Source organism: Haemorhous mexicanus, chromosome 8, assembly GCF_027477595.1.
Source record: "Haemorhous mexicanus isolate bHaeMex1 chromosome 8, bHaeMex1.pri, whole genome shotgun sequence".
NCBI classification, from domain to species: domain Eukaryota; kingdom Metazoa; phylum Chordata; class Aves; order Passeriformes; family Fringillidae; genus Haemorhous; species Haemorhous mexicanus.
This window is the reverse complement of record NC_082348.1, coordinates 4,852,834-4,880,601: the sequence shown is the minus strand read 5'-3', so window position 1 is coordinate 4,880,601 and position 27,768 is coordinate 4,852,834. Positions and strand designations below refer to the sequence as shown.

Below are 27,768 nucleotides of genomic sequence, written 5' to 3'. Positions count from 1 at the left end.
CTGAGCAGCAATGGTTTGTAGCCAGCAGATAACAATTGAAATCTTTCATTTTTCTGTCCCTCCTCACAAAACCAAAGGCTTGGGCACAATTCCTACATCCCTGACAGTTAAGATTAGCTAATGACAAGCTTTGGATTCATCCAGTAAATCCAGCAAAGAATATACAAGTAAAGGCATAGAAAAAAGGCTGCTGTCAGCAAATTTGAAAGCTTCAAGTTCTTTCAGATCAGAACTTGCAGAAAATCAATTTCTACATGAATTTTTATTTTTCTTTTTAAACAACTCTGCAGTCAGATCAAGTCAAGCTTACCATCTGCTGCAGAGAGAAATACAGCTACACTCGAGATCACATTATCAAACTTCTTTGTAAACTTTACATGCAAGCTGTTCCTGTCAGAATTGAAGTCATTGTGATAATGCTTCTTAATATTCGTTCAGGCTTTAAATAAAGACTGACAAAAGTCCACATATGGATGACAAGCTGTTCTACTGTAAATATTTTTGTATTTGTTGAGAAGGGGCTTATGGCAGTTTAGGACATATTCCATCAGGGATTTTGGTCTGAACTACTTACTGACTAATAAAACCAAGGTAAAATCTTTGCTCAAAACCATTACCAAAATTTAGTTATAAATTAATTTGATCCTATTCCTACTCCTATTTAGTAATGCTTTCACATCATTATTGCTTAAAAACTTTTCCCAGCTGGTGGATATTATAAATTGGAGGACATTTAGTACTCTGTATTTTAAGCAAGGCTTAATTCCCAACTGGTACTGAATGTAGTTATCTGTGGAACAGAAAATGGTAATTTTACCATTAGAGCTGACCCTCTAAAGAATAGTAAAATTCTTCCACTTTTTTTTGTGTAAATAAGCTCAGTGAACTCATTTCCTATTTTCCTGTAAATGAGGGGATAGAGCATAAAAATCCTTCAAAAATTCCTCTCCCACATGCTTTAGTTAGAAGCACAACTTACAGAGAAGCAAACACAAAAGCAAATGTTGTGACAAGTAGAGATTAAATTGCTTTCTCAGTTTTGATTCCATTTTGAGAAGTCACAAGGCACATGCTGCAATAATTATGGCAATTAACACAGTTAACTATTTGCTCCGAGTTCATTACACATTATTGCTTTAGTATAGCAACTGTGCAAGTAACTCAATGCAGCAAAGGAAAAACAGTGATTAAAACACCTGCATGGAACAGATACATGATGTGCAGTCACAGACTCATGTGAAATTAGCCCTAGTGCAAAGAAAGAGCCTTACCCTGATGTTGGATCAACAGCTATGGCCTTGGGGTTGCTCAGGTCCAGCTCGATGAGGGTCACACACACTGAGCCATTCTGGCTGCAGACAAAGATCCTGTCACTGACGTGATCCACAAAGTAAAAGTTCCCCGTGATCCAGTCCATGGCTATTTGCTGCACATCTGCCCAAAAAAAGGAAAAAAAGAAAGGAAAAGGAGCTCAGGAGTGCAGTTTCAATCCAAGTAAGCGAGTGCTGGCTGCTCTGCCAGCAGATGCTCCACTCACTTAAAGATCTCCAGCTGCTTTACATCTATTACAGGGTTTCTAATAAGGAATCCAGTTCTCAATACACAAATAGGGGTTGGGGACAATTTTTTCCTTGTTAAGTACAGACATCTGATTGCAAGCACAGTGGTTTGAAAGATGCACGTTTGTTTTGAGCTCTGTTAAATATTTTTGAGTCTGTCATTGTGATTTTTTTATGGTCTCCTCAGAAGCAGCACCACTGAATGATGGTGCACCTGTGAAACAGCTGGAGCACAGGTGGTGCCTGGCTGCTGGGGAAGGCAGCTCTGAAGTCACTCAGATTCTGCATTTTGTGCTCCAGGGTGTCTGCCAGACCCTGGGGATGGCACCTTGGTAAAGCTTAAAGGGGTTTGTTGGTTATATTTGAAGGGGACTAAAAGCAGACCAGAAATACTTAATAGAAATAAATAAAATGGGATATGCACATCTAAAACCACCTTATCTATGCATTCATTTTAATTTAAAATACTTTTTTCTTGTAGTTCTGGGGTATCTGGATGATGCCAGATTTCTGATAGTTGCCAGAAGAAGTAGCATTGAAGTAAATTTTCTGTGATAATGCAGACACATTCACTAACAACCAAGTTTTCCTTCTCATGCCTCTGTGGCAGCTTCACAACACCCCAACACAGCTGCTCCCTCCATTCTTTTCCTTCTGGGATCCTGGAACCACTCTCTGTAAATGCCTTATAAATCCTCCATTTTTCTTATAAATCAGCTGACCTCCCCATGCACTGTCTCATTGTTACAGTAAGCAAAAGTACAGAGAAGTGCAAAGAACATAACTTTATAAATTTTATTTGACTAATATTTCTTTCTTCCTCTTATTATTGACAGTATTGTATTGATACCACTGTGTAGGACAGAATTAGTTATTCTTTAATAAAGAATACTGCAATTAATAGAAAAATATATCCTGTTAAATGTTTTCAATGATCAATGATTTTTGATTTAAAAAACTTAAATATGTTTATTATACTGCAGTACTTTCAAAATAGTGCTAACATAAGCTGAGATTCTGTCATGATGAGAAAAGCCAGATGTGATAAAATATCATTACATAGAGAAGCTGGTTTTATTTTTTTTATCTTTTAGTTTTCTGTAATTTTATAATTCTTCAGATGTGGGATTTTTAGGTTTGCTTTCCACAATACAAAAAAAAAAAAAAAAGTTGCCTCCATCACATCCACGCTGCACTGGAGAGTGGTAAGTAAACTTGATTGAACAAAAATTGTATTCATTGAGTTTTTGATGATAACTCAGGGCTTATGAGCCTTGTACTTAAAACAGACATGGAAGATCATTTATTGTCCTTCAAAGTGCAGGTAACTTAAATAGGATTTACTGAGTGAAATACCAGGAACACCAACTGTATCCCACCTCAGCCACCCCGTTACACAGTTCACTGCTGTCTTCTGTCTCTCCCATTCCTGCCCTTCCACTACTCATTTCCCTTTTAATTCAAAGGGAATATTGTGCCTGATAGCTCTTATTACCAAGATCTGCTGAGCCAGAATAAAGAAATGCTCCATTTAGCCCAATATCCAAACTCCAGAGAAGGCCAATGTCTGATGCACTGAGAGATATGTGAGCACTGATATATTTCAGACAATAGGAAGAAAACACTTTTGTTTTTTCTCCTCCCTTTTTCCAAGCAAAATAAAGGACATGCTTTTAAAAATGCCAGAAGAAAACTCTGTGCTTCTGGAAATCAGTAATAGTTAAAGCATTTTCAATGTGCCTGCTTACCATTTTCTAAAGTTGGGTTTGTGGAATGAAAAAATTTATGGTTTACTGATTCAGGGAGACTTTTGAAAATTGCAGATAAGCTTCTGTGTAACAGAAGCATTTCAGAAAATATTGTTTAAATGGGACAAAAGGTACAAAAGGGATCCAATTTCAAGCATTTGTAGAAATAAAACTAGTAATTAAATTCCTGCAATGAGAGCTCTAGAAGATTGCTGTACACTGGGAGGTGGATGAAAAGGAACAAGGTTAAGTAGCAGCCTGTTGGAGGAGTTTTTCTTATTGTGTGAAAAATGTACCTATTTTGAGATAAAAGTGATATATATGTGAAAGGCACGTCACACACAGGTTATTGGATTTGTTAACATAGCAGTATTACAGTTATAAAATGTTTGCTCTGTTCTTCCCTCAGGTTTTTGGTAACACATCACAAGAAATTGCACCAAATCACTTGGGTTTTTTTATGGAAACCAAGAATAATTTGTTCAAGGTCATATTAGGGATAACCATTTGTATTAGGTAGCTAAAACTGAAACATTCCAGGAAAAGTGAGACATCCAGAAGCAATGCCACACCATAAACTTTGTGTCAAACAGCATTGGTAGCTGTGAACACTTATTTATGCAAGATTCCTGCCCAGCAGGGTTTGGGAAGGGCTTGGAGCTCCCAGCAGCACGGGCTGTTGGAGAGGTTTAGGCTCATTCCAACTGCATTCCTTGTAAAGCTGCTCTTTCCAGAGTATGCCATGTTTCATCACTTTTATCACAGAGTTTCCAGAACAAGAAACACATTAATTCACAGCAATTTTCTTCAGAAGAACAGACTGCCAGACAGATGTCCTGAATCAAGGGTTTAAGAAACTGAAAGAGTTAAAAGTTTGGCTAGATTTAGTAAGGGGTGGGGGGAGAGAAACAATTAAGAGTATAGCAAGAAAAAATAAGGGATTTATTCTTAGCAGATGGAATAGTTAAGGCTAGGATGTAAATCACATATTTGTCTTTACTGTGTTTAAAGAAGGAGGATAAGATGTGCATCTAATTGTGAAAAAGAAGAGGACCTGGGCCCTGAAACTTGAGCTATAGCCAAGGGGACCAAAGCCTGCCTACAGGGCAAAAGTAAAGGTCACTTTGACTTCAGAAGATCACCCACCCACTTCAGAACCCACCAACCCACTTGAGGTGAGGGACTGCACAAGCGTGAAGGAACTTTGGGCTCATTTAAATACATTTTAATACTAAACAGGGGGAGGTGGGGTTAGGTAATGAATATGTATCAGGTGTTTTGGGAATTATATGGATATGTAAGACTTTTCTAGATCAGTAGAGAGACAGAGCCTGTGATCCTTTGCACGTGCCTTTGGAAATTGTTCCACTTGTAATAAACACACCAGTTTTCAACTTTAACTAGTTGAAGGGTCATCTGTCCAAGCTTCAGTCCTGCTATGCAAAGAACACTTCTCTCCAAACCAGCCCATCACTGTCCTTAGCAATTCATGTGGGCACTGAGCACATTTGGCATTTGTGTGTTGGAGGCACCACTGATCTGCTCTGGGGCTGGTCTCTGTTGCTGCCCCCTGCCTTGGACACATCCACCTTCTCACCAGAGAAGTTTGCAAAGAATTGCCCAGGTCCACTCCCCACCAAGTTAAATTCTCCATGAGAAATCCCCACAGCTGGCAGATCTTGTTTTATCTCCGTGGTTTGGCAGCTGCTCTGCACGAAGCTGCTGTGAATGGCTCCCCAGCTGTCACACGAGTTGCACCCACTGCAAACCACTGAGGAAAGGCTCTGGTTGAACTGGGGACTTTTAAAATATATATAAAACTTTTTGTACTCAAGAAGTTCCTGAATTCATTTCATGCCTATTTCTGGATTCATATTTAAACCCCACTATGTGAAGATGTCCGGACCACTCACATCTTTAAAGTAATTAATCATTTTTTCTTTTCATTTGCACAGTTTCAGAAGTCTCTAAAAAGAAATGTTTCCCCTTGAAAACACACATATTTATTCTGAGCAATCTTCTATATAGTTCTGAGGGCTTTTCCTATATTAATAACAGTTTCCATGGAGCATTTCTGCCAAATGTGATCATCTTTCCTTTATTACTTTCTAAAAACTAGGATTTCTTCTTAAGGACTTCATAAAGAATAGTTAAGACAGCATAAAGGTTAAATTCTGCTCTGCTTAATGACATTATGTAGACTGTGGGCACAGCAAAAGTGTGTCTGGAAGTGAACTTTTCCTATGTCTTTTAAACACACAGACATTATTAGACCTTTAGAGAAAATAATAATTTCATATAAGGGTGGCTAAATCTTCAAAGGGTTCTGGAAATATCTGTCTTATGGCCAATCCATAGTTTATGGAAATCAGAGAAAAATAGAATGGCTCTCTGCTTTTACTTTGATTTTCCAACTTATATCTTGTAAGAATTATTACATTTATTTCCATTTCAAATCAAGACTAGCACAAGACTTCAGATCTTCAGCAGAAGAGAGGCAAAAGCAGTGACATATCCTTGTGTTTCTGTTACTGCTGTAATCAAGGATTCTGCTCATGCAGCATCTATTAAAATCAGTCTTATAGTAACAGATTCCATTTTTCCCAGATGTAGCAACAAAAATTAGCAAGCTTTTTCCTGTTAAAAGCTTCAGTATAAACATTCCTTGTTTTTAATGTAAGAACTGATCTGAGCAAACTACTCAGTGAAATTCTGGAGTTGCTGGATTATTTTTGAGAAACTTCTGAGTGAACTGGGGAATGATTTTGGATGAAATGTAATTAAAATTTTAAATTTTCCTTTACCTCTCCATATTTTTCCTAGTCAATGATGAAAGAGAGACCATTTCTCACTATTCTAAGGGAAAGAACTTAGCTCCTACTGCCTTATATAGTCAATTTTTCCTTAGTCTGGACATTACTGCAATGAAAACTTCCTAATATATGCATATATAAATCAGTATTAAGTTAATATTTAGATTTTCCCCATATTAATATATATTTTAAACATATATCTTTGAAAGGGCTTAAAACAATCTGTTTATCACATGGAAATTATTTTTTAGGTTTTTGTGGGGTTTTGTTTGTTTTTTCCTCCTTTTTTGAGTTTGTTTTTGGGGTTTTTTTTGTTGGTTTGGTTTTGTTCTTTTCAAAAATTGATCATAAAGAAAGAATTATTTTGATTGTTTTAAATTACCAATTTTTCTTCTATAACCCCTATATCTCCTTTCTGATTGCAATGTTCAAACTGGCACGGCCAGACTTAGTTTAATTTATTAACCAGTCAGAAAGGAAAAAAGAGATAAAATTATATATTTATCAGGGAACATACAAACTTTATTGCAAAGACAAGCAGAAAGGCACTTGGGAACACTTTTTGCCTCCACTGAATAAAAAGCCATGTTTGGAACAAGACAAGGAGCACCAAGTCTTCCCTTTTTTTTTTTGACTCCAATAGCCAGTGATGGTGAGAGCAGGTAAGAAGTGTTAAAACACATCAATGACAAGCTGTGAAACCCTGCAGCACCACTGCCTTTGCTGTGCCACTCTTTTGACATTAATGCTCTTAATTAGCAGCCCAGACAGCCTTGTACTGACACTGTGCCCTGGGAAAGTGAAGCTGGAATTCTGTCTGCCATACCACTTAAAAAATATGATTTTTATTAAAGATGTCACCATTCAATAAGTCAGACACACTGGTGTCTCAACTTTTAACAGCCATGTCCGGAGTGATTATTACATAAGTTGAAAAATGAAAAATCAAGTGAAAAATATCCATCCATCTTTTTCAAATTACTCATCCTCAAATATCTGATTCCTCTGAATTAAATCAGCCTTCGGAGATACTCTTTGTGAGAAGCACAATGAAGAACCTAAAATATACTAAATTTAAATTAGGACTTTAAAGCACCTAGACTTCAAGTTCCTCAAAAGAAGAGAAAGCTTTTCCTTTTCTTTGTGGAGTAAAAGCATTTCAATTTCAATCAATTTGGTTACTGACAAAAATATTGTTGGCTTCCTTTCAACCCTGGAGCATCAGATACTGCATTAAAAACCTCTAAATGTGAACACTGAGACAATAGCATTTTCTCCAAGTGAAAGAATCTTCAAAAATATAAGAATAATCTAAATATTATGAATACTTAATGAAAGCATCCTGATGGCTCAGAAAGACACAAAGTCTCTCAGAGACGTGGTCGATTCAGGCACTCTGAGATTCAGGCATTCAGCTACACAGCAAGTGCAGAAAAGAAAAATTCTGGGCATTTGGTGAGGAACTGGAACAGGTTGTGGCTGCCCCATTCCTGGAAGTGTCCAAGGCCAGGTTGGATGGGGCTTGGACCAACCTGGGACAATGGAAGGTGTCCCTCATGGAATGAGATGATCTTAGAGGTCTCTTTCAACCCAAACCATACTGTGATTCCATGATTCTGCATTGGCTGAAGTGGAATATTCAGCAGGTACTGAGAGAGAAATGTGAAAGTGCAGCTTTAATAAACTTCCTTCTTCCTCTGGGGATCCCAAAAACCAATATGAACACCAGTGATGACAACAACAATCATCAGCAACATCCTCCTCTAACAAATTCCCTTACACAGCACTCAGTGGAAATGATGATGCCCAAGATATCTTTGTGCCTTTCCCAGGAATTTTACAGCAAAATCTGGCCCTAAATTCTTAAACATATTTCTTTTACTTTTGTTACAGAATGATTCTATCAGGAAATGCATTGAGCTCCTGGAATGAGTAAGATGAATAAAATTTCTGTTATTGGGCCCTGCATCACTGAGCTGGCTGTGATGCCAACGGGTGAAAGGAGCAAGGAGAAAGTGTGAAACAATTAAATAAGGGCCTTGTGAGTGGCCTTATCTTTTAATCCTGCCTGTTAACATTTTTACAGAGGGTGAATTTTCTGACATCAATCTCATGTCAGAAATAAGTAAGAATGGCTGAAAACCATAACATTCCTAATTTCTGCATTGCTGAGTCTCAAACACATTGCCCAGTGATTGCAAACCTGTAATGGGGTCCCAGTGGCCCATGTACATGCTGAACAATAAAGACAGATTTATAGAGGAACACAGCTATAACAGCCTTATTTTTTTCTTTTTAGCTGCACATTCAACAGCTTCTTATAAATCTAGTGAGACTGTAAATCAAACCCAGTTATTTACTTCAAAGCAGTTAAGTCACCCACTGTTAAAATTAAAGCATAATTCAGCTGCAACAGGCATCCCACCAGGCACGTGGCCTCGGAGAGCTGCCATGGGGACATGGCCTGGCTGCTCCAGGCTGTGACATTCCCTTCCTCCAACCACCTCCCACCCCTAGGACTGCCCCCTGCATGGGTTATGAACCCCATAAACCATCACCACACCACAATAAAGCCACTTGAAACGTTTTTCCCACAGACAGGCTAAGCAGCAGATGATTGCAATGCAAAGAGATGCCAGTAAATATATGGAGTTGCTTTCACAGTGCAAAGTATTTAAGGGAAATGATTTCCAGAGAAACTTTGAACAGTTTAATACCAGAGGTAAGCAACAGTGCTTTGAGAAATGCTTTTTGGGGAATAATTGAGAAGTGAATTATGCCTGACAACTCTTTAAAATGGGTTAGGCAACCCAGGAAAGGAAACTCACTCTGCACTTTTTTAGTAGAAGGCAGCATTTGTCAGAGAACACTCATTCACAGGATCCAGATTTGCTGCAGGTTCTTGCAGGGACCATGCAGGCCTTAATTCTGTAGGATAATTTCTGCTGCTGCCCACTCCAGTTGCTGTTAGCAATAAATGGTCTAGACAATATGAAATGCAGGACATGCCATGACCCACTGGTGTAAACCATCCCCAAGGGACATTTTTACACTTAGTTTTAATCAGAAGCTAATGCTGACCATAGAGTATTTCATTTTGTTGTACAGACACATTCACATTGGGCACAAAAGTCTTTGTCTTCCTCTCAAGCATGTTACAGGAAAAAGAGAAGAATAATGCTTGCAGCAAATAAAGAAACAAAACACACCACAAAAAATCAACCAACCAAACAAAAAACCCAAAACCAAAAAAAACCCCAAAATCAACCAATCAATTAAAAAAAAAAACCACAAAACACCCCAATATTGCTAAAATAAATAGAACTTGCTTTTAATATAATTAAAATCTGCATATAGAGACCATTTCAAATCCAGCTTGAGAATTACAACCTAAAAATATTCCCAATATTAAAAAAAATGACCTGCACAGTTAGCAAACTAGGTGAGGTGTATACCTCATTTCTTCACACAGTACTTTGGAAACAAAACCCTATCATGCACTTTACTAGATAAAAAAGCCTCTTTTTTAGGGTTGCTAAGGAAAGATACAAAATTGCTTCTTTAATGAAGGACATGGAGGTTTTTTCTTCATCTTTTCCTTTCCCCCTAGCAGAGGGATCATCACACCATGCCATCAGCAAGCTGGCACTCCTGCATGACTCTGAAACCACTGCTCAGCACCTACAAAAGTCATCTGAGAAAAACAAACAAATAAAACCCTTCCTGCCTACCAATGCTGCCAACAGACAATAATAAATGGATCCCATGTAAACATTACCTCATCTTCCCTCTCTCCCTCTCTGTCCTTTTCTTTTTTTTCACCCATTTATTACATATTTTCAATATAAGAAGAGTAACCTTTGAGGAGAAGACTGTTATTCTTTATACGTGACCTCACCAACAAGACAGACAACTGCCCAGACTCAAAATATTGACATTGTTACTGCACTTAAAAATAATATAAAATTTCCTTGTGAACTTATTTCCAGTAATAAAAGAAATAAAAATAAAACATGGCTTTAGATTTATACATAAATTATTTTTCTATCCATTTTCAACGAGACATTGGGCCACTGCTTTTTTTGTTGTTGTTTATTTATTTCTCTCATCACCCCAATAGTGCTGTTATTGGTCTACCTGGGCATTATCTTAAACCAGAATGGCACCATAGATCCCATTAAAAGTCTCATAAATCCCTCACACAGCCAGTGCTCCCAGACATATGACTCCAACTCAATGTGCTTGTATGTCAGAGCCTGACCTTTGCTTTCAGAAGGCTTCCAGCCCACCCCAGGAAGATGTGAGCCCATAATCCCACCTGTCCACACCCCCTGAAGGTCCAGGTACCTTGTGCCAACCACTCCCACCTTGTGCATCCCCCAGCATTTCAGGTTTTAAACCTCACAGTGTCTGTTATTCTCTGTTATTCACAGAATCCCTGGGTTGGAAGAGACCTTCAAGGTCATCCAGTCCAACCCAGCCCCCATACCTGAACTAACCCCTGGCACCCAGTGCCACATCCAGGCTTTTCTAAACACACCCAGGGATGGGGACTCCACCACCTCCCAGGGAAACCATTCCAGAACTTTATCACCCTTGCTGTAAAAACCTTTTTCCTGATATCCAACCTATGTTTCCCTTGACATATTCTACATTTAGAGGGGAAAAGACACAACACAGCATACTGCCTTTCTTCCTACATCACTGCTCCTTTCATGTAAACAGCAGAAACAAACTGTCCCAACCCATGCAAAGTGCAGAGGAGAGACACAAATCTGCACTGCACCCTGTCCATGTCCCCTTGGATTCCTCCTAGCAATAATTTTACCCAATAAAGTTTTGCCTGCCCTGATGTGAGCTCAGTTCTGAGGGATCCCACAGGCAGCACAGGCCATGGTGTGCACTGAGTGGAGCAGGGGCTCAGCCCCAGGTGCTCCTCAGACCCTCATCCCTCCAGCAGCTCTGCAGAGCACAGATCACAATGCATTCACAGGCTGTCATAAAACACATTTTCTATTACTTCATCTTACTTGAGTTGCCTTTTCTCACTGGGTTTGTTTCTGAAGGTAAGGCAGGGGTTGTGACTGTTTAAAACAAATCTCAATTCTGCAACCAGTTGTACAGACTCAGTGACAAAACAATATCACCTCTGAAGAGCCTTAAAAGGAAAGTAAATATTTTCAGTAAATGCACAGGGAAAAGGCACTAAGAGAAAAGGCACTAACACATTATAAATGATACTTATCTCCTTATATATCAATAGGAAAAACTTCCCAAAATTAAAAAGTGGATAATGCATTTAAGTAAAGGAGCAATAAATGACATTCAAGACAAGTCCAAAATGAGCAAAAAGAGCAGGATGCCCTGAACTGTCAATTGTGGCACAGATCCCCACTCACTCCTCAGTCAGCTCATTATTTTTGCTTACACAGTGTGACAGAAACGTTATGGAATTACACATGCACAGGGAACCCAAACTTTGTCCCCAGCTCGGAACTGTCACAGTGGATGCCTGGCCCAGCACACAGAGTGGCAGCTGCTGGGTGACATGCTGACAACACTCAGGGCATTCATTTTATGCAAGCAAACTGACCCTTTGCATATCCTGTCCTTATCATTTCATTGCTTGCAATGGTCTCAACACTTTCTTTTCCAGAACAAAGAAAATCAGATTTTGCCTTTAGCAAAAGTGATCTACTTCAGGCAGAACATTTGTTGCGTGCAATTTGTCAGTTTTAGAAACATGCTTCACTCAACTGTTAAAAACGTGCAAGAAGAAACAAGATTTTATTGTATTGAACTCAACTGACAAATAGTGAAAAGGAGAAACTTTGTTGTTGCATTTTATTTAGTCCATGATGCTGACATGATCCAAAATCAATGTTTTCAGCACTTCAAGTTCTATTCCAGAGCTGAAGTCACAAGAAAGTTCTAAATAAATTTGTTTCATTCAAAGTAGAAATCCACAATTTTAGGTATTGAGAACAAACCCAATATTTCCATGATCTGGAGATCTTATTTGTTGAGCCAGTCATTGCTTCTGCCAGTCAAAGGAGTTAAAAACTGAAGAAAGCAATCCTATATTAAATCCCCACAATCAGATGAAGGTTTTAATTTGTCTTGTCCATCACAGTCTAAATAATAATCACAACTTTGCAAAATATGCAATTCATCTTTTTCTAAGGGCTCCTGATGAAGTGATAAGGAAAGAACAAGTCCTTTGTTTATTCTGACACACACAAAGTTTTTGGTGTGTCTCTGCCACAGACTCCAGTCCAGCACAGGAATACCCAGGCTGCTGGGAGCACAGAGAGCAGATTAGGCAGGAGCTTAAGGTGCTGCAGCAGCTGGTTTTAATTTCATCACATGTGTAGTGATTTGCTGCCATTAATGCAGTTATTCATTGCTATTCCTTTCTGAAAGCCATGCTCCCTGTTTACCCTTTTCCCTGCAGTAGAACAAAGCATCAGATCAAAACCTGAGTTTCAAACAGCGATTTCCAGAGGCCACAAGTTTGAGTTGCACATTTGTGATTTTAGTCTATGAATCTTTTCATTCCATAAGACACACAAACAGATCTTTATTTCTTTTTTTTTTTTTTTTTTTTTTTCTTTTCCTGCTGCTTCCCCAAGATTTACAGCAGGTGGAATGTGTGGTTCAGCTGTGCCATCCCCTGGGGGTCACCTCCCTGCAGACTCAGACCTCTGTGCAGCACAGAGAATTTCTAATCCTGCTCAGGATCATTGCTAACAAAATCCTGTTCCCTCATGGCTTTAGCTGCTGATAAATCCCTCTCTGGGATGGACTTTGGTCTGCAGTTGCTCAAGTCCTTCATTTTTATATCCAAGCATGGTTCCAGTAATGATGCTGGATGTCAACAAACCGTATTTTGGAGTTTATAGTTTTTATGTCCCCTTTGCTCCTATAAAGGCACAAGCACTTTCAAAGAAGACACACACCTTTTAAAGTTTCCTGCAATGTTGGTCTGTGCCTCAGGAAAAATCTTTAGGAGGCAGAAGAACTCATTAAATGATACAATCCAAAGTGAATTATGAGAAAGAAAAAAAGCCCAAAACCAAGAATTCATGACTTCTTCACTTGACTTCAGTGGAGTATTTTAGGTTTTTTATGAAATCTGAATTAAATATTTGCATTAATAAATAAATATCTGTATGGAAAATTTGCTGTCAATTAGTCTAAATGAAGCAAACTTCGTTAGCAATGTATGCGAGTTGCATTTACAAAGATATTTTATCACACAAGAAGACAACCACTGACTAAATCATAGGAGATATGAAATTTATAGAGACAATATTAAAGTACCAGCAGAAAGCAAAAAAGTTATGCATATGTATTTAGCACACTGAAATATTAATAATTTATTTTATTGCCATTAAGAAAGTTTCCAAGAGTGCATTTGAAGGCTCAAGTCCATAAGCAATTTTACTGAAATGGGCAGCTTACAAGTGTTTTGTCTCTTATTTATCTCCTATATCTCTCCTCGTTGGAAGAAAGGCAGAAGAAGAGCTCCTGGGAATACTGAGGAAATATGGGATAATTCCAAGAACAGTTCCAGTGGCTACCAAGTAAAGAACAAAATGAAGCCAACATGGTGCATGTGGATGTCAAAGTTTTATGGAAAAATGTGAGTCCAATCCCATAAAAAATGCAATAATTAATGCCACATCTCAGAAAAAATAAATGGCTTGTGAATATGGTTTTTGTACTTCAGTACTGCTGTATATGAAGATATAAGTGCTTTTGTAAAATATTCACTACAAAACTGTGATTTACATTAGCAGGAACCTAGTTATCTACACATTACATCTCTACAGTCCCCACTTTTATTTTTATTCTACCTTAAAAACCTTGTTAACAAAATCAAAATACTGCTGTTTTACAAGCAGCATAATAATTCAATTTGACAGAGACAAAGAGTCCCTCAGATTTCTGACTGATAAAGATAAATTTATGTGGTTGCTGCTACTTTGACAAAAAAGTCCTTTTTTCTTTACAAAACCCTTCTGCTGCTGTGGGAATTTGCTTTCTTGCTCTTGTATTTCCTTCCTGGTGCAAGAGCTCTTCCACACAGGATGGGCTGGGTTGTAAGGAAGACATAAAAAGATCCAGTCGTGTCCCATTTTATGACAACAACAAATCTGCAATTAAGGAGAAAGTCCAAAAATGGTGAGCTAAGAAATTGATAAAGCAGAGAAAAGGGAATATGACAATTCAGCACTGATAATTTTTGTCTCTTTGCAGAGAGAGCATTCAGGAGACTGATCCAGGCAGAGCCCAGGAGTTTAGAGAAGGGGAAAAATACAAAACAAAAGCAATCAAAAATTTGCACTGAGAAATGCCATTGAGATAAGGCTTTTTATTTCCTGTACTCAGTCTGAGATGGAACTGTCCAGGACACCACCACTGAAGAGCAAATAAAGAACAGATATCATGCCAGCTTTGGTAGGAACAGAAGTCAGACACAGGGTTTTGACCAATGTCAATACAAGATCAATTGTGAAAGCTGGATGAGTAACAAAGCTTGAAAAATAGTAACATCACATCTCTGAGCAGCTAAAAAAATCCATTTGTGGCAATTAACAGTCAGTTAATAAATAGCTCTGGCATCAAAAAGGAATTAGTGCAGATCACCTAGCTTTGGAGGGAAATGCCAGCAATTCAGGCTCTCTGCCATGGGAGCTTGGGCCTCACAGTGACACAAGACAATGTCATGGTGACAGTACTCAAACCAGTAGAACAATTCCCAAGCCAGATGGAAAAGTCTGTACCCAAAAGATGCAGCAAAAGCAGACAGATCCTTCACAAATAATGTTTAGAACCCCCTAAGAAATGAAAGGCCCTCTTAGGGTTTCAGCTATACAGATTATATCTTAACTTCTGTGCAAACACACCATTGAGAATTGAGGAACAGACCTGATTACATGAATATTATTCATTAAAAAGGATAATCAATTTGCAGTACACACTGTGAAGGATGATGCCCAAGTGATTGTGCCTGCTGGAGCAGAAAGGTTGAATGAAGAGATGACCTACCCTTATCCTTCCATTAACCCTGATAACCATCAAAAAAGCTGTGCAGAACCAAAAATCAGCAAAGACAAGGAGAAAAAGAGAGGGACTCGCTGATCAAAGGAAGTTTCTGTACAGGCCTAAGTCTCTAAAGGAGTCTTGGCATTGCAGGGGACAGAAAAACTCTCTGAAAAAGGACAATTATCAGACAGCACCATTTCCAGCACAAAATAAAATCCATACTGTGCTAGGAAAGCACCTTACTGAGGCTGTGTCAAATCCTGAATCAAAAGTTCTGTCAGTTCAGGGACACCAGAATGAGAAATAAAACAGTTGGAAAGAAAACATTTCCTGTATCATGGAGCGTGAAGGTCCAAAAAAAATTTGGGCTCAAACCATCTGAAAGCATATGAAAATTAAAACAAAATGTAATCAGGGAAACATGAAAATCCCAACAGATACTGAGAAAAACATGAGGCAGACTTGGGAAAGATGTAGCCTGACATTCAGGACAGAGATGGACCAAGGACGACCCAAGGGGATCAGTCCTGGTTCTCTATGGAGCACCACCAAGTTCCAGAGCAACAGCCTGGGCTGGAACCTGTGTGAGACCACATTCATGAGCCACCCAGAAGAGTGAATGAATAACAAAATGATGAGGTCCAATAAAAATGAGATTTCCAGAACAGCAAAGAGGATGGTTGTTTTGAAGAACTGCAGCACCTTAGGAGACTGGCTGTGAAAGGAGATGGGAAACTCAAGCTGAATAAACAGTTAATGAGAAAATTATCCTAGTTTTGTATATTTACTCATGGCTCTGTGTAGAGCACTTAAGAAGGAGATGTTGAATCTATTAAAAGAAAGAAAAAATAAAATTAAAGCCAAAAAGCAAGAAAGCCCACCTTTGGACAAAGCAAGAAAGTCCATTATCCCCAAACCAGCACTTGACCAGTCTTCTCAGAAAGGCAAGGACAGCAATGCAAGATCAGCCAGAGCTTGACAAGTCCACACTCAGGAAACTGTTCTGTGAAACTCCCTTAGGACACTCTTGTCACCTCCCACTGGGGCCCCCATGACTGACTCAGGTGCCCTGAACACTACTAGGGAGCCATGTGAGGTATAAATGACCTTCCACATGAAACCTTCTCCTGTCTGTGCATCCTCAAGGCACATGGGCTGTCTGTCACAGGAGGAAAAGCAAACCCACATCCTGTGTGACAGCTCCTAGTGCCTGTCTGGAGCCAAGTTTGGGGTAGACTATGTAGAAATAAACACTTTCCCCCAGATCTTCACAGTTTTGCTCCTGCAGAGTAAGCCAAACTTTGCTCTGATTTTCCATGAATATTCATGGCAATTCACAGGAATTTCTGACAGGAACACCATCTCCAGTGCTTGGGGTTTCCTTCAGTCACTGAGCCTCATCAATGCCAAGGGAAATTACTGCAGCTACTCTGAACACAGCAGAGAGTTATCCATGTTTATGGATAATCACTGCTGAGAAGTGGTTTAGCTCAGGAGCTGGAGGAGCCATTAGGGGGATCAAAATCAGGGAAGGAAACAGTAATGTACCCAAACAGACACTCCTGGATCATGGTCAGATTCCCTGGGCTCATTGTCTGATGTTCTTCACTCACATCCAGAAAGTGGGAGATCCAAAAAAGCCAGCCTGGATTGTACCCAGCAGGTCAAGTAGAAGGTTCTGGGTCCCACAAGCAGAGAGGCAAATCCCTCTCCCTCCAGAGACTCCAGCCCCTCCAAACCACCCCCTGCTCCCGACCTTGGCAGGTAAAAAACTGAATTACTACAGAAGAAACAAGATGTTTCTCTTAATCCAGAGCAGTCCTGTCCAAACACAGCTGCCAAGAGAAAAGCCTGTGCCCCTTCCCAGGTGAGGTGTGATCAGCTGTGGGCACAAAGCACAGGTGGCAAAGCTGAACACAGGCACTGCAGCCTTGCTTGTGGTGTGCTGAGATAACTGAGTGCCAAGAAAAGCTGAATCAAACATCAGCCAAGCAGAAAATATCATGCATCATTATTGAAGCATCATCCCAGAAGAGATTTTGTTCTATTGTGCTGAAGAGTAGCAGCTAAAACCCAGGTTGTGCTGCCTGGTGCTGGTTTGTAGAGCATGAAAGGTGTGTGGTGCTTGTAATGATGAAGACACAAAATGCCTCCTAAAATAAGGAAGAAGGAAATTCTTGCACCCAGAGGATGCTGTTCTGGCCAGCTCCCACATAAAAGCATTAATATAAGACTGCACATCATGGCTTTGAAAGGACAGACTATTGGGAAATTTTCCACATTCATGCCATTAGAAAGAATTTTTGTTAGTTTGGGCCTAGAGATATCAGTTCAAATAAGTGATTGTTCCTGAAAGTCTCGCTGTTCTCACTGCAGTGGCTGTGAGGTGTCAAGGAGCACCTCTGTTACCATGGACAGAGGTTGCACCAGCCTCCCTTACAGGAAAATCACCTCTGAAAGCCCATTTGGCTCCAGTACTCTGCATAAATCTTTTCCAAGAGGAACATTTCCAGCTTCTCTTCCAAAAACTTCTTGGTTTTAAAAAGACAAAGGTGAAACAACGTGACAATGCCTGGCCTTGGCTGAGACCAAAATGCTTGTGCTGATACTGCTGTGCCTGCAGAAAGCTGTCCTTATGTGAGGGGATAAAACTACTAAACAAGCCCTGAGATAATCAATATTTCAAGGGTGGAATTAGCCTAAATACTAAGCACAAGGGGGCATCTCTGGAGCTGCATCCTGTTCTCCAGAGCAGAAAACACCCAAGGGCAGGATCAGCCTCTCCTCAGCCTTTCCCCTTCTGCAGAGAGAGACACTGACCAGGTTCCCCAGTGCTTCAAGGGATCTGATTCCATCCATCTGGGACTCATCCTCTCCAAAGTGAAGTCACACTGGACTCTTCTGAGGGTGAATGATGGAAAGCAGAGGACTGCAATTTCCTTTCTTTTGTGAATCCAAAGCTTATGTTCAGTACCTGGAGCTGGTGCTGTGTGACCCATCATGAAAATGAAGTCATTTTCATAGTCCCTGCTTTCCTAGATGGAGACTTTCATCTTTAAAGATGATCTATATTCTTTGTTCCTAACTAGAAGACTTACTTGCCTTCACTGAAGAAAACACTTTGAATAAATCTACTTCAAGCAGTCCCAATCACTTTGTATAACTGACTTTTCTAGCACTTTTTGTGTCAAATGCAGATTTTTTTTTCCACTAACAAAATGATTAGAAGATTGGAATAAAAAAGATAAATTCCACAAACACTGCTAAGAAAGCTTTTTATCTTTTTTTTCCCCCTAGTACTTTTAGGAATAACCAATTTCACACAAACACAAAAGAAAACTTCCTATGAAGAACAGAATATACAATTTTATGTGAATCACCCCATGGCCCTGACCATTTATTTAGCTTGAGCTGGCAGAGAATGCAATTACACTAGAAAACATTTTCCTTGACAGAGTAACAAAATTAATTTGCCTCATCAGGTGTAGTGCTGTATGATGAAGAGAAACAGCAGAAATGTCCTGACAGGTAACAGAAGGTGGAGTGAAGAAAAAGGAGAATTTAAAATTAAAACTCAATTTTGCAGCAGCCACAAGATTATCTGGCAAATATACCAGGCAGAGCAACATGAGATTCCTGCCATGTCCTGGCAGGAATAACTCCAGGGGTGTCTAGAAGATCCTAATTAGGTGAACAAAAGCAAGTTTCATGCTGCTTCTTCCTCTGAGGAGACATGCCCAGACCATGGGGATTGATGCAGCTCCACTGAGCAACACAACAGAAGTGTCTGTGGATGTGTGTGCTGGGCAAAAACACTCCCACAGCTACATCTGTGAGAGTGTGTCAGTCAGAGCTCCCAGCAAAGTTGTTTTATTGAAGCCCCTAAGCACTACTTCCCAAATCAAAATCAAAGGAAAAGTCAGAGCAAGTCTCTACAGTCAGCTCATGCGCGAGGGAATTCTTATTCCTCATCTAAATAAGATGGAATGATCACCAGGAAGTTTGAGAAGAATATTAGATACCACAAGCTGGTGTGTGCTGGCCCTATGAAAAATGAGCAGCTCATTAATTCCAGCACTGTGTTCATTTCAAACCCATCCCAGGCCCTTGGTTTTGCAAGCAGAGGCAGTGCTGCAGATCTGGCCAGCACAGGATCAGAAATTCCCTGGACATGCAGGGAACAGAGGGACAGGAACACAGGCTGGAAGGCTGAGGTCCACTCTGATGGTGCAGACATCATGACACAACACACAGAGTTCAAAACAAAGCACATTTTGCCCTGGACTATGGTTAATTTGATTTTTCTTGCTAAAAGGAAAACAAAATATCAATGGCTAGGAGAATTGAAAATGCACAATGAAATACTACCACCATGATATTTAGGGTATTTGATGTCTAGAGTATAAAAAGCCCTCTAAAATACACTTTAAACCCCTAAAAATAAAAAAGAAAAAAAAAAGAAAAAGAAAAAAAAACCACAACAACTGAATAGAGGTAACAAGAAGACAGCAAGGAAAAAAAATCTGCAAATAAGTATCTTTATGCCTAGGATAAGAGTGCTCACTAAAAGTATACTCATACTCACAATGAGTAGTGAATCAAAAGATCCACAATATCCAAATCCTATGTTTTTGAGAGTTTTTCTTTAAATTCAATTACTATTATAATACATATAAAATTAGGAAAATAGGTTAAAAAAAGACCCTCACCCTGCATCAATGAGCATACCTAAAAACTGCTATCTTGATAGTCCAAAGGACAATCTCAATGAAGAATTTATCACTTTTGCACCTCCAAGAGTTATAGTCAAATTTGTGGTTTAAATATTCCTGAACTCATGATCAGAGGTTTGAAATCCTTTCAGAGATATTCTTTGATGCACATCTCACCTTAAAATAATTTTTGCCAAAGCTTAGATCAAATTTTAGACCATCTCTGTGAAAGAGGAAGAAAATGACTTTTTTTTTTTTCCATTCCTTGCATGACATTTTGCAGTCTGCTCATACGTTAATGCTGATGCCTAGAAAGGCTCCCTGGAACAGGGGCTGGACAGAGTTAAAGGAATAAAGTAGGGATTGATTAAAAGATCTTCAAGGACACACCTTGGGGAGTACAAGAGCCTGGGCTACGCCCAAGATGGACTCCAAGCCATGAGTTTTCACCCTTTTGTAAGTTTTGGGCCATTTCCACATTGGGGTCAACTGTCCAATTACACCTTCAGGTTATGCAGTCCCACCCTCCCAGATTGCTCTCCTCAATTCCTTGGTGTTTACACTTTTTGGGCCTGAAGCTGCAATGGTGTCCTTGGCTCTCAGGGTGGGAAAGGATTGTTTTGTCTGACTAAGCTGTGAAGAGAACTTACTAACACTTTACATGAGGTCCAAAGTTATACTAATGCAGTACAGAATCCAAAAAATATGAAAGCTAAAACTGCAGGCATCAGTGTGTGTGGGGATGAGCACCTTCCTCATGAGGTAGCTGTCCCACAAACTGAAAAGCTGACTGAGGAATAACACTGTAATGCAAAGTCTAATTCAGTGGGGTAACTTCAAGGATTTTTAAATTTATTTTCTTAATTAAAAAAAAAAAAAAAAAAGAAAAGAGGAAACCCTTTGTTTCCAGTAAGTCAGGAAATAGTTTGGTATTTTTAAGAACTAACATACCTCTGACAGTTGGTGTGCTAAATCTGATTCCATTTCATTGTTAGCATTGTCCCAGTAGCAAAGAATGACTCGAGCTTTATGTAGCATTATTTTGCCAGAGAAAAAGAAGCCTTTTACATTTCTTCTTCCATTGCACTGCTGGTTTTGTAACTCCCACACATTACAGCCAGTTATAAAACCACACATCTTAAAAACCTTTGCATAGATACAAACACTACAGCTCAGGCTGAAATGTGAGTGAAAGACCCTAAAACCACCTCAGTGTGAGCTGCAATATTCAACGCCTCAAGACTGCTTTCAGCTGCAAGCCCAAAAGCACTTCTGCAGGCTCCTGCTGGCCAGGACAGACACCCCTGCTGTGCCAAATACTCACTGTGAAGGTTCTGGGCGATGCTCACTACCCACTCCTCTGGTGAGGTCCCAGCTGTGGAGATCCTGGAACACTTGAGCTGACTGGAGAGGTCTCGGGACTCCAGCCAGCACAGGGTGTCCTCTCTGTAGCTGTAGTCCAGGCTGACCACTGCAGAGCCCTTCCCAGGGCTCCAGGCAGACATCCTGCTGCCATTCAGGTGCAACACCTCAATGGTCTCAGGGCTTGCAATCAGAAGAAGAGGAGGTCTATCAGCAGGCTCTGAAAACAAAGTGAGCAGAGTTTAAAGGATTAACAGGCTGTATGCTTCATTTTTATCTTTTCGGTTCTAATGTAGCTTTTATGTTCTTACCTGCTTGTTTTAAGATATGTAATAAATTGGTTTTGTTTTTATTTTCATAACTATCATATATTCCCAATTATTAGTCTATTTTATCCTGCTGTTCCAATGGTTCACATCATTAAAGAAAATTAATTACCCCAGCCTCACAGCCTCTGCTTAATTCCAAGTATCATTATTGCAACATTTTTCATGCCTAAGTCATAAAATGAAATACAACTTGTGCAAATTCTTTCTATCCAGATTAGTGGAATTTCAAAAAGAATTAAGGCCAGAAAAACCTGCAGAACTCACGAGGACACATGGAATTGTAAGATGCTTTTTATATGAGAGTCTATAAAATAGGACAAAAATCTGAGGAGTGGGTGCCAGTCAAAAAAGTTATAACCAACCTGACAATAAATCCAGTGCAGTGAAACCTTAAAACATAGAAACTCTGCAATTGAGGCACACGTGGAAAAAAATTGTGTTGCCACATCAGGAGCTCTCACCCCAATGTAATCTGCTTGTTTTAAAAGGAATGCATCAATGTTTGAACACTGCATTGGCATGCAGCACTTTCAGTCAACATTCCACCTAATGGAGTTCTCAATTTTTCACTAAGCAGTTCCAGATGTCTAAATGGTGGAAAAAATGGCATAAATAAAAGGATTTGACAAATGGTACTTCATCAGCAGGTCTGACTAAAGAGAAAAGAATATTTCAGTGAGTACAGTGCTCAGTGATCTCACTCAAAGGCACAGCAAAAGGTGTTCTGTTCTTTGGCAATATCTGCTTTCATTTAAATATCTTGCTTTAAGTTTTTTTACATGATAAAATAAATAAAAAAACTATGTCTATAAAGCTTCAGTGTATATTCTTTCTAATATGGATTTCATTTACTCAGTTATTGCCATTCCATAATGTATTCTGTCTTGTTACACATCCTGTCCCTGCTCAGTAAATCCCACGTGAACATCTGTAAATCCACACTCCTGCAGCATTGCTTTTGGAACTTACTGCCTGTCCTCATCATCCTCACATTCACTTCCACCCATCAGATCAGATCCAAGCATTATTTTTCTCTGAATTTCAGAAGATATCCAAGAACTGCAGGGATCGAATTTCTTTGCAAAACAATCCCTTGAGGTGATGCCATGAGTGAAGCTCTTGTTTGTTTTTTCCCTTTCCAAAAGATAAAGCAGTGGGGGGCAGGGGGGGTTTCACTAAGCAATTTTTTTTGTTTGAAATCTGCCAGGTAGGTCCCTTTGCAGCCAGTGCCTGTGAATCTCTCTTTCCCCTTGTTCTTAGCAACTTTTGCTACCCCTGAGGAGAGGCAGATTTAGGAACTTGTGTCCCTATCACCCACTCACCCCAAGCTGGAACAAAAGGAGAGTTCCATCTGCATCCTGCTGAGTCTGGGGATTTATTTTCACATCCAACAGCTCTGTGCTCAGCTTCTCTCTCCCCCCAGAATAACACCACTGCCTACTTCTGGATTCAATCACTCTTTCCCCAGCTCCCAGCAGTGTGGAAAGACCTTTATTATGATTTTTGCTCTTATTCTGTGTGTTAAGCTGGATATTTCCAGAGTCTGCAGTATCTAAAGCCTCAAAGAGAAGGCAGCTCACAGGAGCTGTTTGCAGTTTCAAAGCCACCTGGTGGTTTAGGGCTGGGAGAGAGAGCCAAATCTTTGCTTTGAACTGACCTCTTGAAAACTGTAACGAGGATTTAATACCTCACTAAACTCCAGAGAAAGGCTGTATTTTGGTATTAGGGTCTAAGACATAAAGGAATTCTTAAAAGGAATCAGTTCAACCCTCTTGAGCAGCAGTTGTAATCAAACCTGGCTGCAGACAAAGGTGTTGCAAGGACCTGTGGCATTGCCAAGAGGTTCTGCTCAGCAGGCACCATTACACATTAAAAATACAGAAACTGGATTACTGGCCTTGAAATTGTATTTTTAAAGCATAAATGCATTTAATTCAATGGGTTAAAGCAGTTAACCATGGTTTTGCACAGTAGGGTAGATTACCTGCTTCCTTCAGTGTTGCTCAGATAAAGGCTGATTTCATAATTTGAAAAACATTATGTATTGATAATAAAATGGTGCAAAATATATACATTCTATAAAAACACAGATTTTACTTACTGTATAGCATAATGCAGATGAAAAACATCTTTTAGGAGATACTAAAGAAAATCCTGTCTTCACTCTCACAAAACTGCTTGTCTGTTCCTGGAGAACAGATTCTACACAGCTCAAAAGTTTAGTGGACAGATTTAGGGTGAGTTCCAGTGAGCTGACAGCAGCTTTTCAAACAAGTGGACTTCATGTGTGTTATTTTCACAAGTTTTTCTTTTTCTTTTTTCTTTTTTTTTTTTTTTTTTTTTTTTTTATAATATAGGAAAGATAAGAAGTGAGTAGCTCTTTAATCCAGGGAAGTTTTATGATTCATCCTTCTTGACTAAAATGAAAGCATCCTCCTTTGAATTATGTTTAAGACAGAGTAGTGAAGAAGATGAAAGGCTTGCATTTCCCTCCTACCTGATCTTGTCTAAAATACAGATCAATAAGTGATGCCACAACAAATCAGAAATGAAGGTGTCTTGCACTGCCAACAGACTTCTCATCTGAAAAAAACCTCAGAAATGCCAGCATTTTCTAATTTTTCCACCACAATAAACCCCAGAATTCAGGGCTTACAAACAGCTTCAACCCCTTTTCCTTAGCTATACATTGTAAATCATAAGAGCTTTGCTGTCACCAATGTATGTGTCATATAAAAATCTGAAAAAATACTGAGAAGTCCAATTTTTTTTTACATTATTTTTGATGTTTAACCATAATGTACCTCAAAAATGGGTTGTTTTATTTCTAAAGTTTTAAAACTTATTTTCATGAGATTTTACAAGAAAATTGTGTTGTCAAATCAGTTAAACAGGGCTGATTTTTTTTTTTTTCTAGAAGCTAGAATTTCTTTTTTTCTTTAGTCATTTTCAGTTCATCCCACTTTATCTACATGACAAATGTTTCTCACCACATAGCATTTCTCTGTAGATTGGCTTTGGAGATATAAAGCATCCCAGGAACTTTTGTAAAACAGATGAATTTCTTTTCCTCACCTAGACATTCCCAATCCTGTAATTTTCTTTCCTTAAATATTCTTCTCATCATGTGCAGACTTTGCAATTTAGGCATAAAAATCTGATAAACAAGTAAGTTCTTAAATTCTGTTTGGAAAGCTGTGTTTTGTTTCATTTTCACCTCAGAAGAAACCATTAACTGCCTCTTTATTCATAAAAGAAAATATGCTTTAAAACTCTGGAAAAAACCCACAGTGAGCCCCCAGCTGTTTTGATACCCATTTTAACATCCTTCCCAAAGGGAATGTGCAGCTAAAAGCTTTCAGCTCCAGAGTTATTTCATTGTGCTGAGGAAGAAAATGCAGAATTTAATGAGGGAGAGACCTCAGCACCTTCCCAGCCGAGCGTTTGGCTGCCTGAAGGGCAGCAAGGAGCAGATTTTGGGGAGCTCTCAGCTAAATGTGCCACCCCACACGTGCAGAGATGGTTGAGAGGGGACAGGCTCTGATGTCACCCAGCAGCTGATGGACCTGTGGGGTCACCACGCTGTCCCCAGCCCTGGACAGAGCTCCTGCAGGTACCAACCTGCTCAGCACCTCACTGCTCCTCATGGGAAAAATAGGAAAGTGAGAAGATTTCTAGAAAGCTGTGAAAACAGGTCTCAGAAACAGTAAAGAACTTCTAGCTAGGTGTAGCTGTAAAGCCTGAAAATAGAAAAGTTACAGCAGTACAGCAAGCAAGGACATGAAACAGTAGTTTGAGTTTTTGGTTTGATCAAGATAGACCTTAAGACTACAGAAAAATAGTCCACAGAAGACTACAGAAAAAACTTGGGAAAATATGCTTAGCAAGACAGCAGAAGGTTTTAAGCTCAATAATGGAGTATTGTGTATTGTTAGTGGAAGGCACACAGGCATTGTGTGAAGCAGGTGCACGTGTACTTTTAGTGACTGGCTAGAGCAATGATCTGTAAGCTTTAGCAACAGGCTATTGGCTAGAAAGTTTTTAAAATGCTCTTTAACAAAGAAATCTTTGGGTTCTGCTGGCAAGACTTGAGCTTTGCCATCCTCCAATTGTCTCAACCATGAGATGGGGTGATGCCACAATAAAGCTCAAGGGATGTGTCCCAGCAGTGCCATCCTGTTGGTGCAAACCTCCAACACAGTCCTCAGTGCTCAGAAACCTCCCAGCTCATTCCCAGAGGCAGCTGGGGTGCTTGGTGCTCTGGGTTGTGTCGTGGCCAGGATCTCAGCATGGATGGAAGTTCATATTCAGGGCAGACCTGCTGTTATTAACGTTGAAAGCTGCACAGAAAGCCCAGCCTACACCTCTAGTGCTGCTTCTCATCTCTCACAGCTTTCACACACAGAGCTGAGTGCTCCTCAGCTCATCTTCTTCATCTGTTTGGCAATTACTTTTGCCAAAGGTAGACAAAGCAGAGAGGTCGCTCTTTTTCCATCCTTATTTGCTTTAGGTTCTTTAAGGACAAAAATTGATAGGTTTTCTAAGGGCTGGGTTTGTTTTTTCCATAGACACCTGCTTTTTTTCCCCTTGGACTCTGTTTTTCTGATCCAAAGCTAGCTTTTTTCAAAAAACCTAAAGTAATGGGGAACACTCATTTCTGTGCAGCACCACGACCCTGGTTTGTATTGTCCTACAGAGATGTTTTGATTAATGAGTAGTGATTCCTTTCAGAGGATACCAAAAATGTGAAAACTTCTGTCAAATAAACATGATAAAGTAGCAAACACTACAGAGAAGCCCCTTATTAATGTGATTTGTTTCATCTTGACACCAACAGCTAACTACAACCCTCGGTTGTTACTCAGTTTTCTGTGTGTAAAAATGGGAATTAAAAGGGTCATCTCAAGCCCAGTACAGACACCATGAGGATTTCCTGATCTAGAATTGCATTTATGATTTCCATGAGGTGGAGAAAGAAGAATAATAAGTTATTTTTACTTTGCATGGGCTGACTTATCTCACAAAACTTCAGGGTCTTTCTTTAAAAAATGTCCACGTAGGGATCAAGTAAAACCAGTATAAGCAGGAAAACACTCTTTAACTCTTAGTGGTGATCAACTAAGGACACATTGAGTAATGCTTCTTAGGTGAGGAAGCCTCAAAACCATCCTTAGACCTATTTTCTGATGGAAAAATAGTTACAAAAAGGAAGCCTTAAAAATATATACAATAAACATGCAAAATATATACAGCTGCACATGCTTCAGTATTGTGGATGTTGAATTCCTTAAGGAACTTTTTTTGTGTTTTTATATAAAAGCATTGTTAATTCATTATGCTGAATAAGAAAACACTGTCTACTCTATTGCCTCATTAAGCACAATTGACTAATTTCCTCAAATACCCAATCCACTACAAGAAATGAAAACATGCACTAAGCAACAAAAAGCCTCGTGTGAATATGTATATCAGGAAATTCACCTCTTGGGATGATGCAAGGACAAAGCAACCTCATGTCTTTTTTCGTCCTAAGGGTACAATTACCTCATGATCATTTCCCCTGTCTCCATTGTTTTCCCAGAGTAAACAGCCTTTTTTTGTTTGTGTGAGGAAAATCTTTGATTTATTTATGAACAGGGAAACTGGGAACTCTTCTAATCTTGGCTGAATTGAGTAATTTGCTTTAATTAATAATATCCAGATAATAACTTTTGATATTTCCCTTGGAGCATTGTCTTAATAAGTGAATTTTTTTTCCTAAGCTTGTTGTGCAGCTCTTTGTAGTGGAGTGAAGGCAAGTTCATCTCACCTGTGTTCATCTCTGTCCTTTCACATGAATCCTCCTGAACCAAACCACAAAATATTTTCAGGAAGGTAAAAAGAAGTTAAAACTTACTATTTTTGGCCTTGCAGGACTTGTTATCAGGCTGAAGCACATATCCCTCCACACAGCTGCAAGTGTAGGATCCATCTGTATTTAGACACATCTGGCCACAGCTGCCATACGTGTCACATTCATTCACATCTAAAGGGACATTAACAAGATCCAGTTTAGGGATTAGGAAAAAAGAAAGAAATTCAATAAAATTGAGTATTCTAAGCGAGTTTTATAAGTCATGGATCATTTTGGTGGGAGGCCTGATGTTTTTCCTTTCCCAGACCATGAATTTATCAGGGATGTTGGCTGTTGAAAT

General features: G+C 39.3%; 1 protein-coding gene across 1 annotated transcript in view; it reads right to left on the bottom strand.

Annotated features, from left to right (window-relative positions):
* LRP1B (LDL receptor related protein 1B) overlaps nucleotides 1-27,768 on the bottom strand; it is a 477,945-nt gene that overhangs the window by 269,510 nt on the left and 180,667 nt on the right. The window contains exons 5-7 of the mRNA XM_059852348.1: nucleotides 27,471-27,599; nucleotides 21,208-21,465; nucleotides 1,272-1,434 (exon numbers count right to left, since the gene is read on the bottom strand). Of these exons, the coding sequence (XP_059708331.1) occupies nucleotides 1,272-1,434; nucleotides 21,208-21,465; nucleotides 27,471-27,599 (550 nt within the window). The remainder of the gene's footprint in view (nucleotides 1-1,271; nucleotides 1,435-21,207; nucleotides 21,466-27,470; nucleotides 27,600-27,768) is intronic.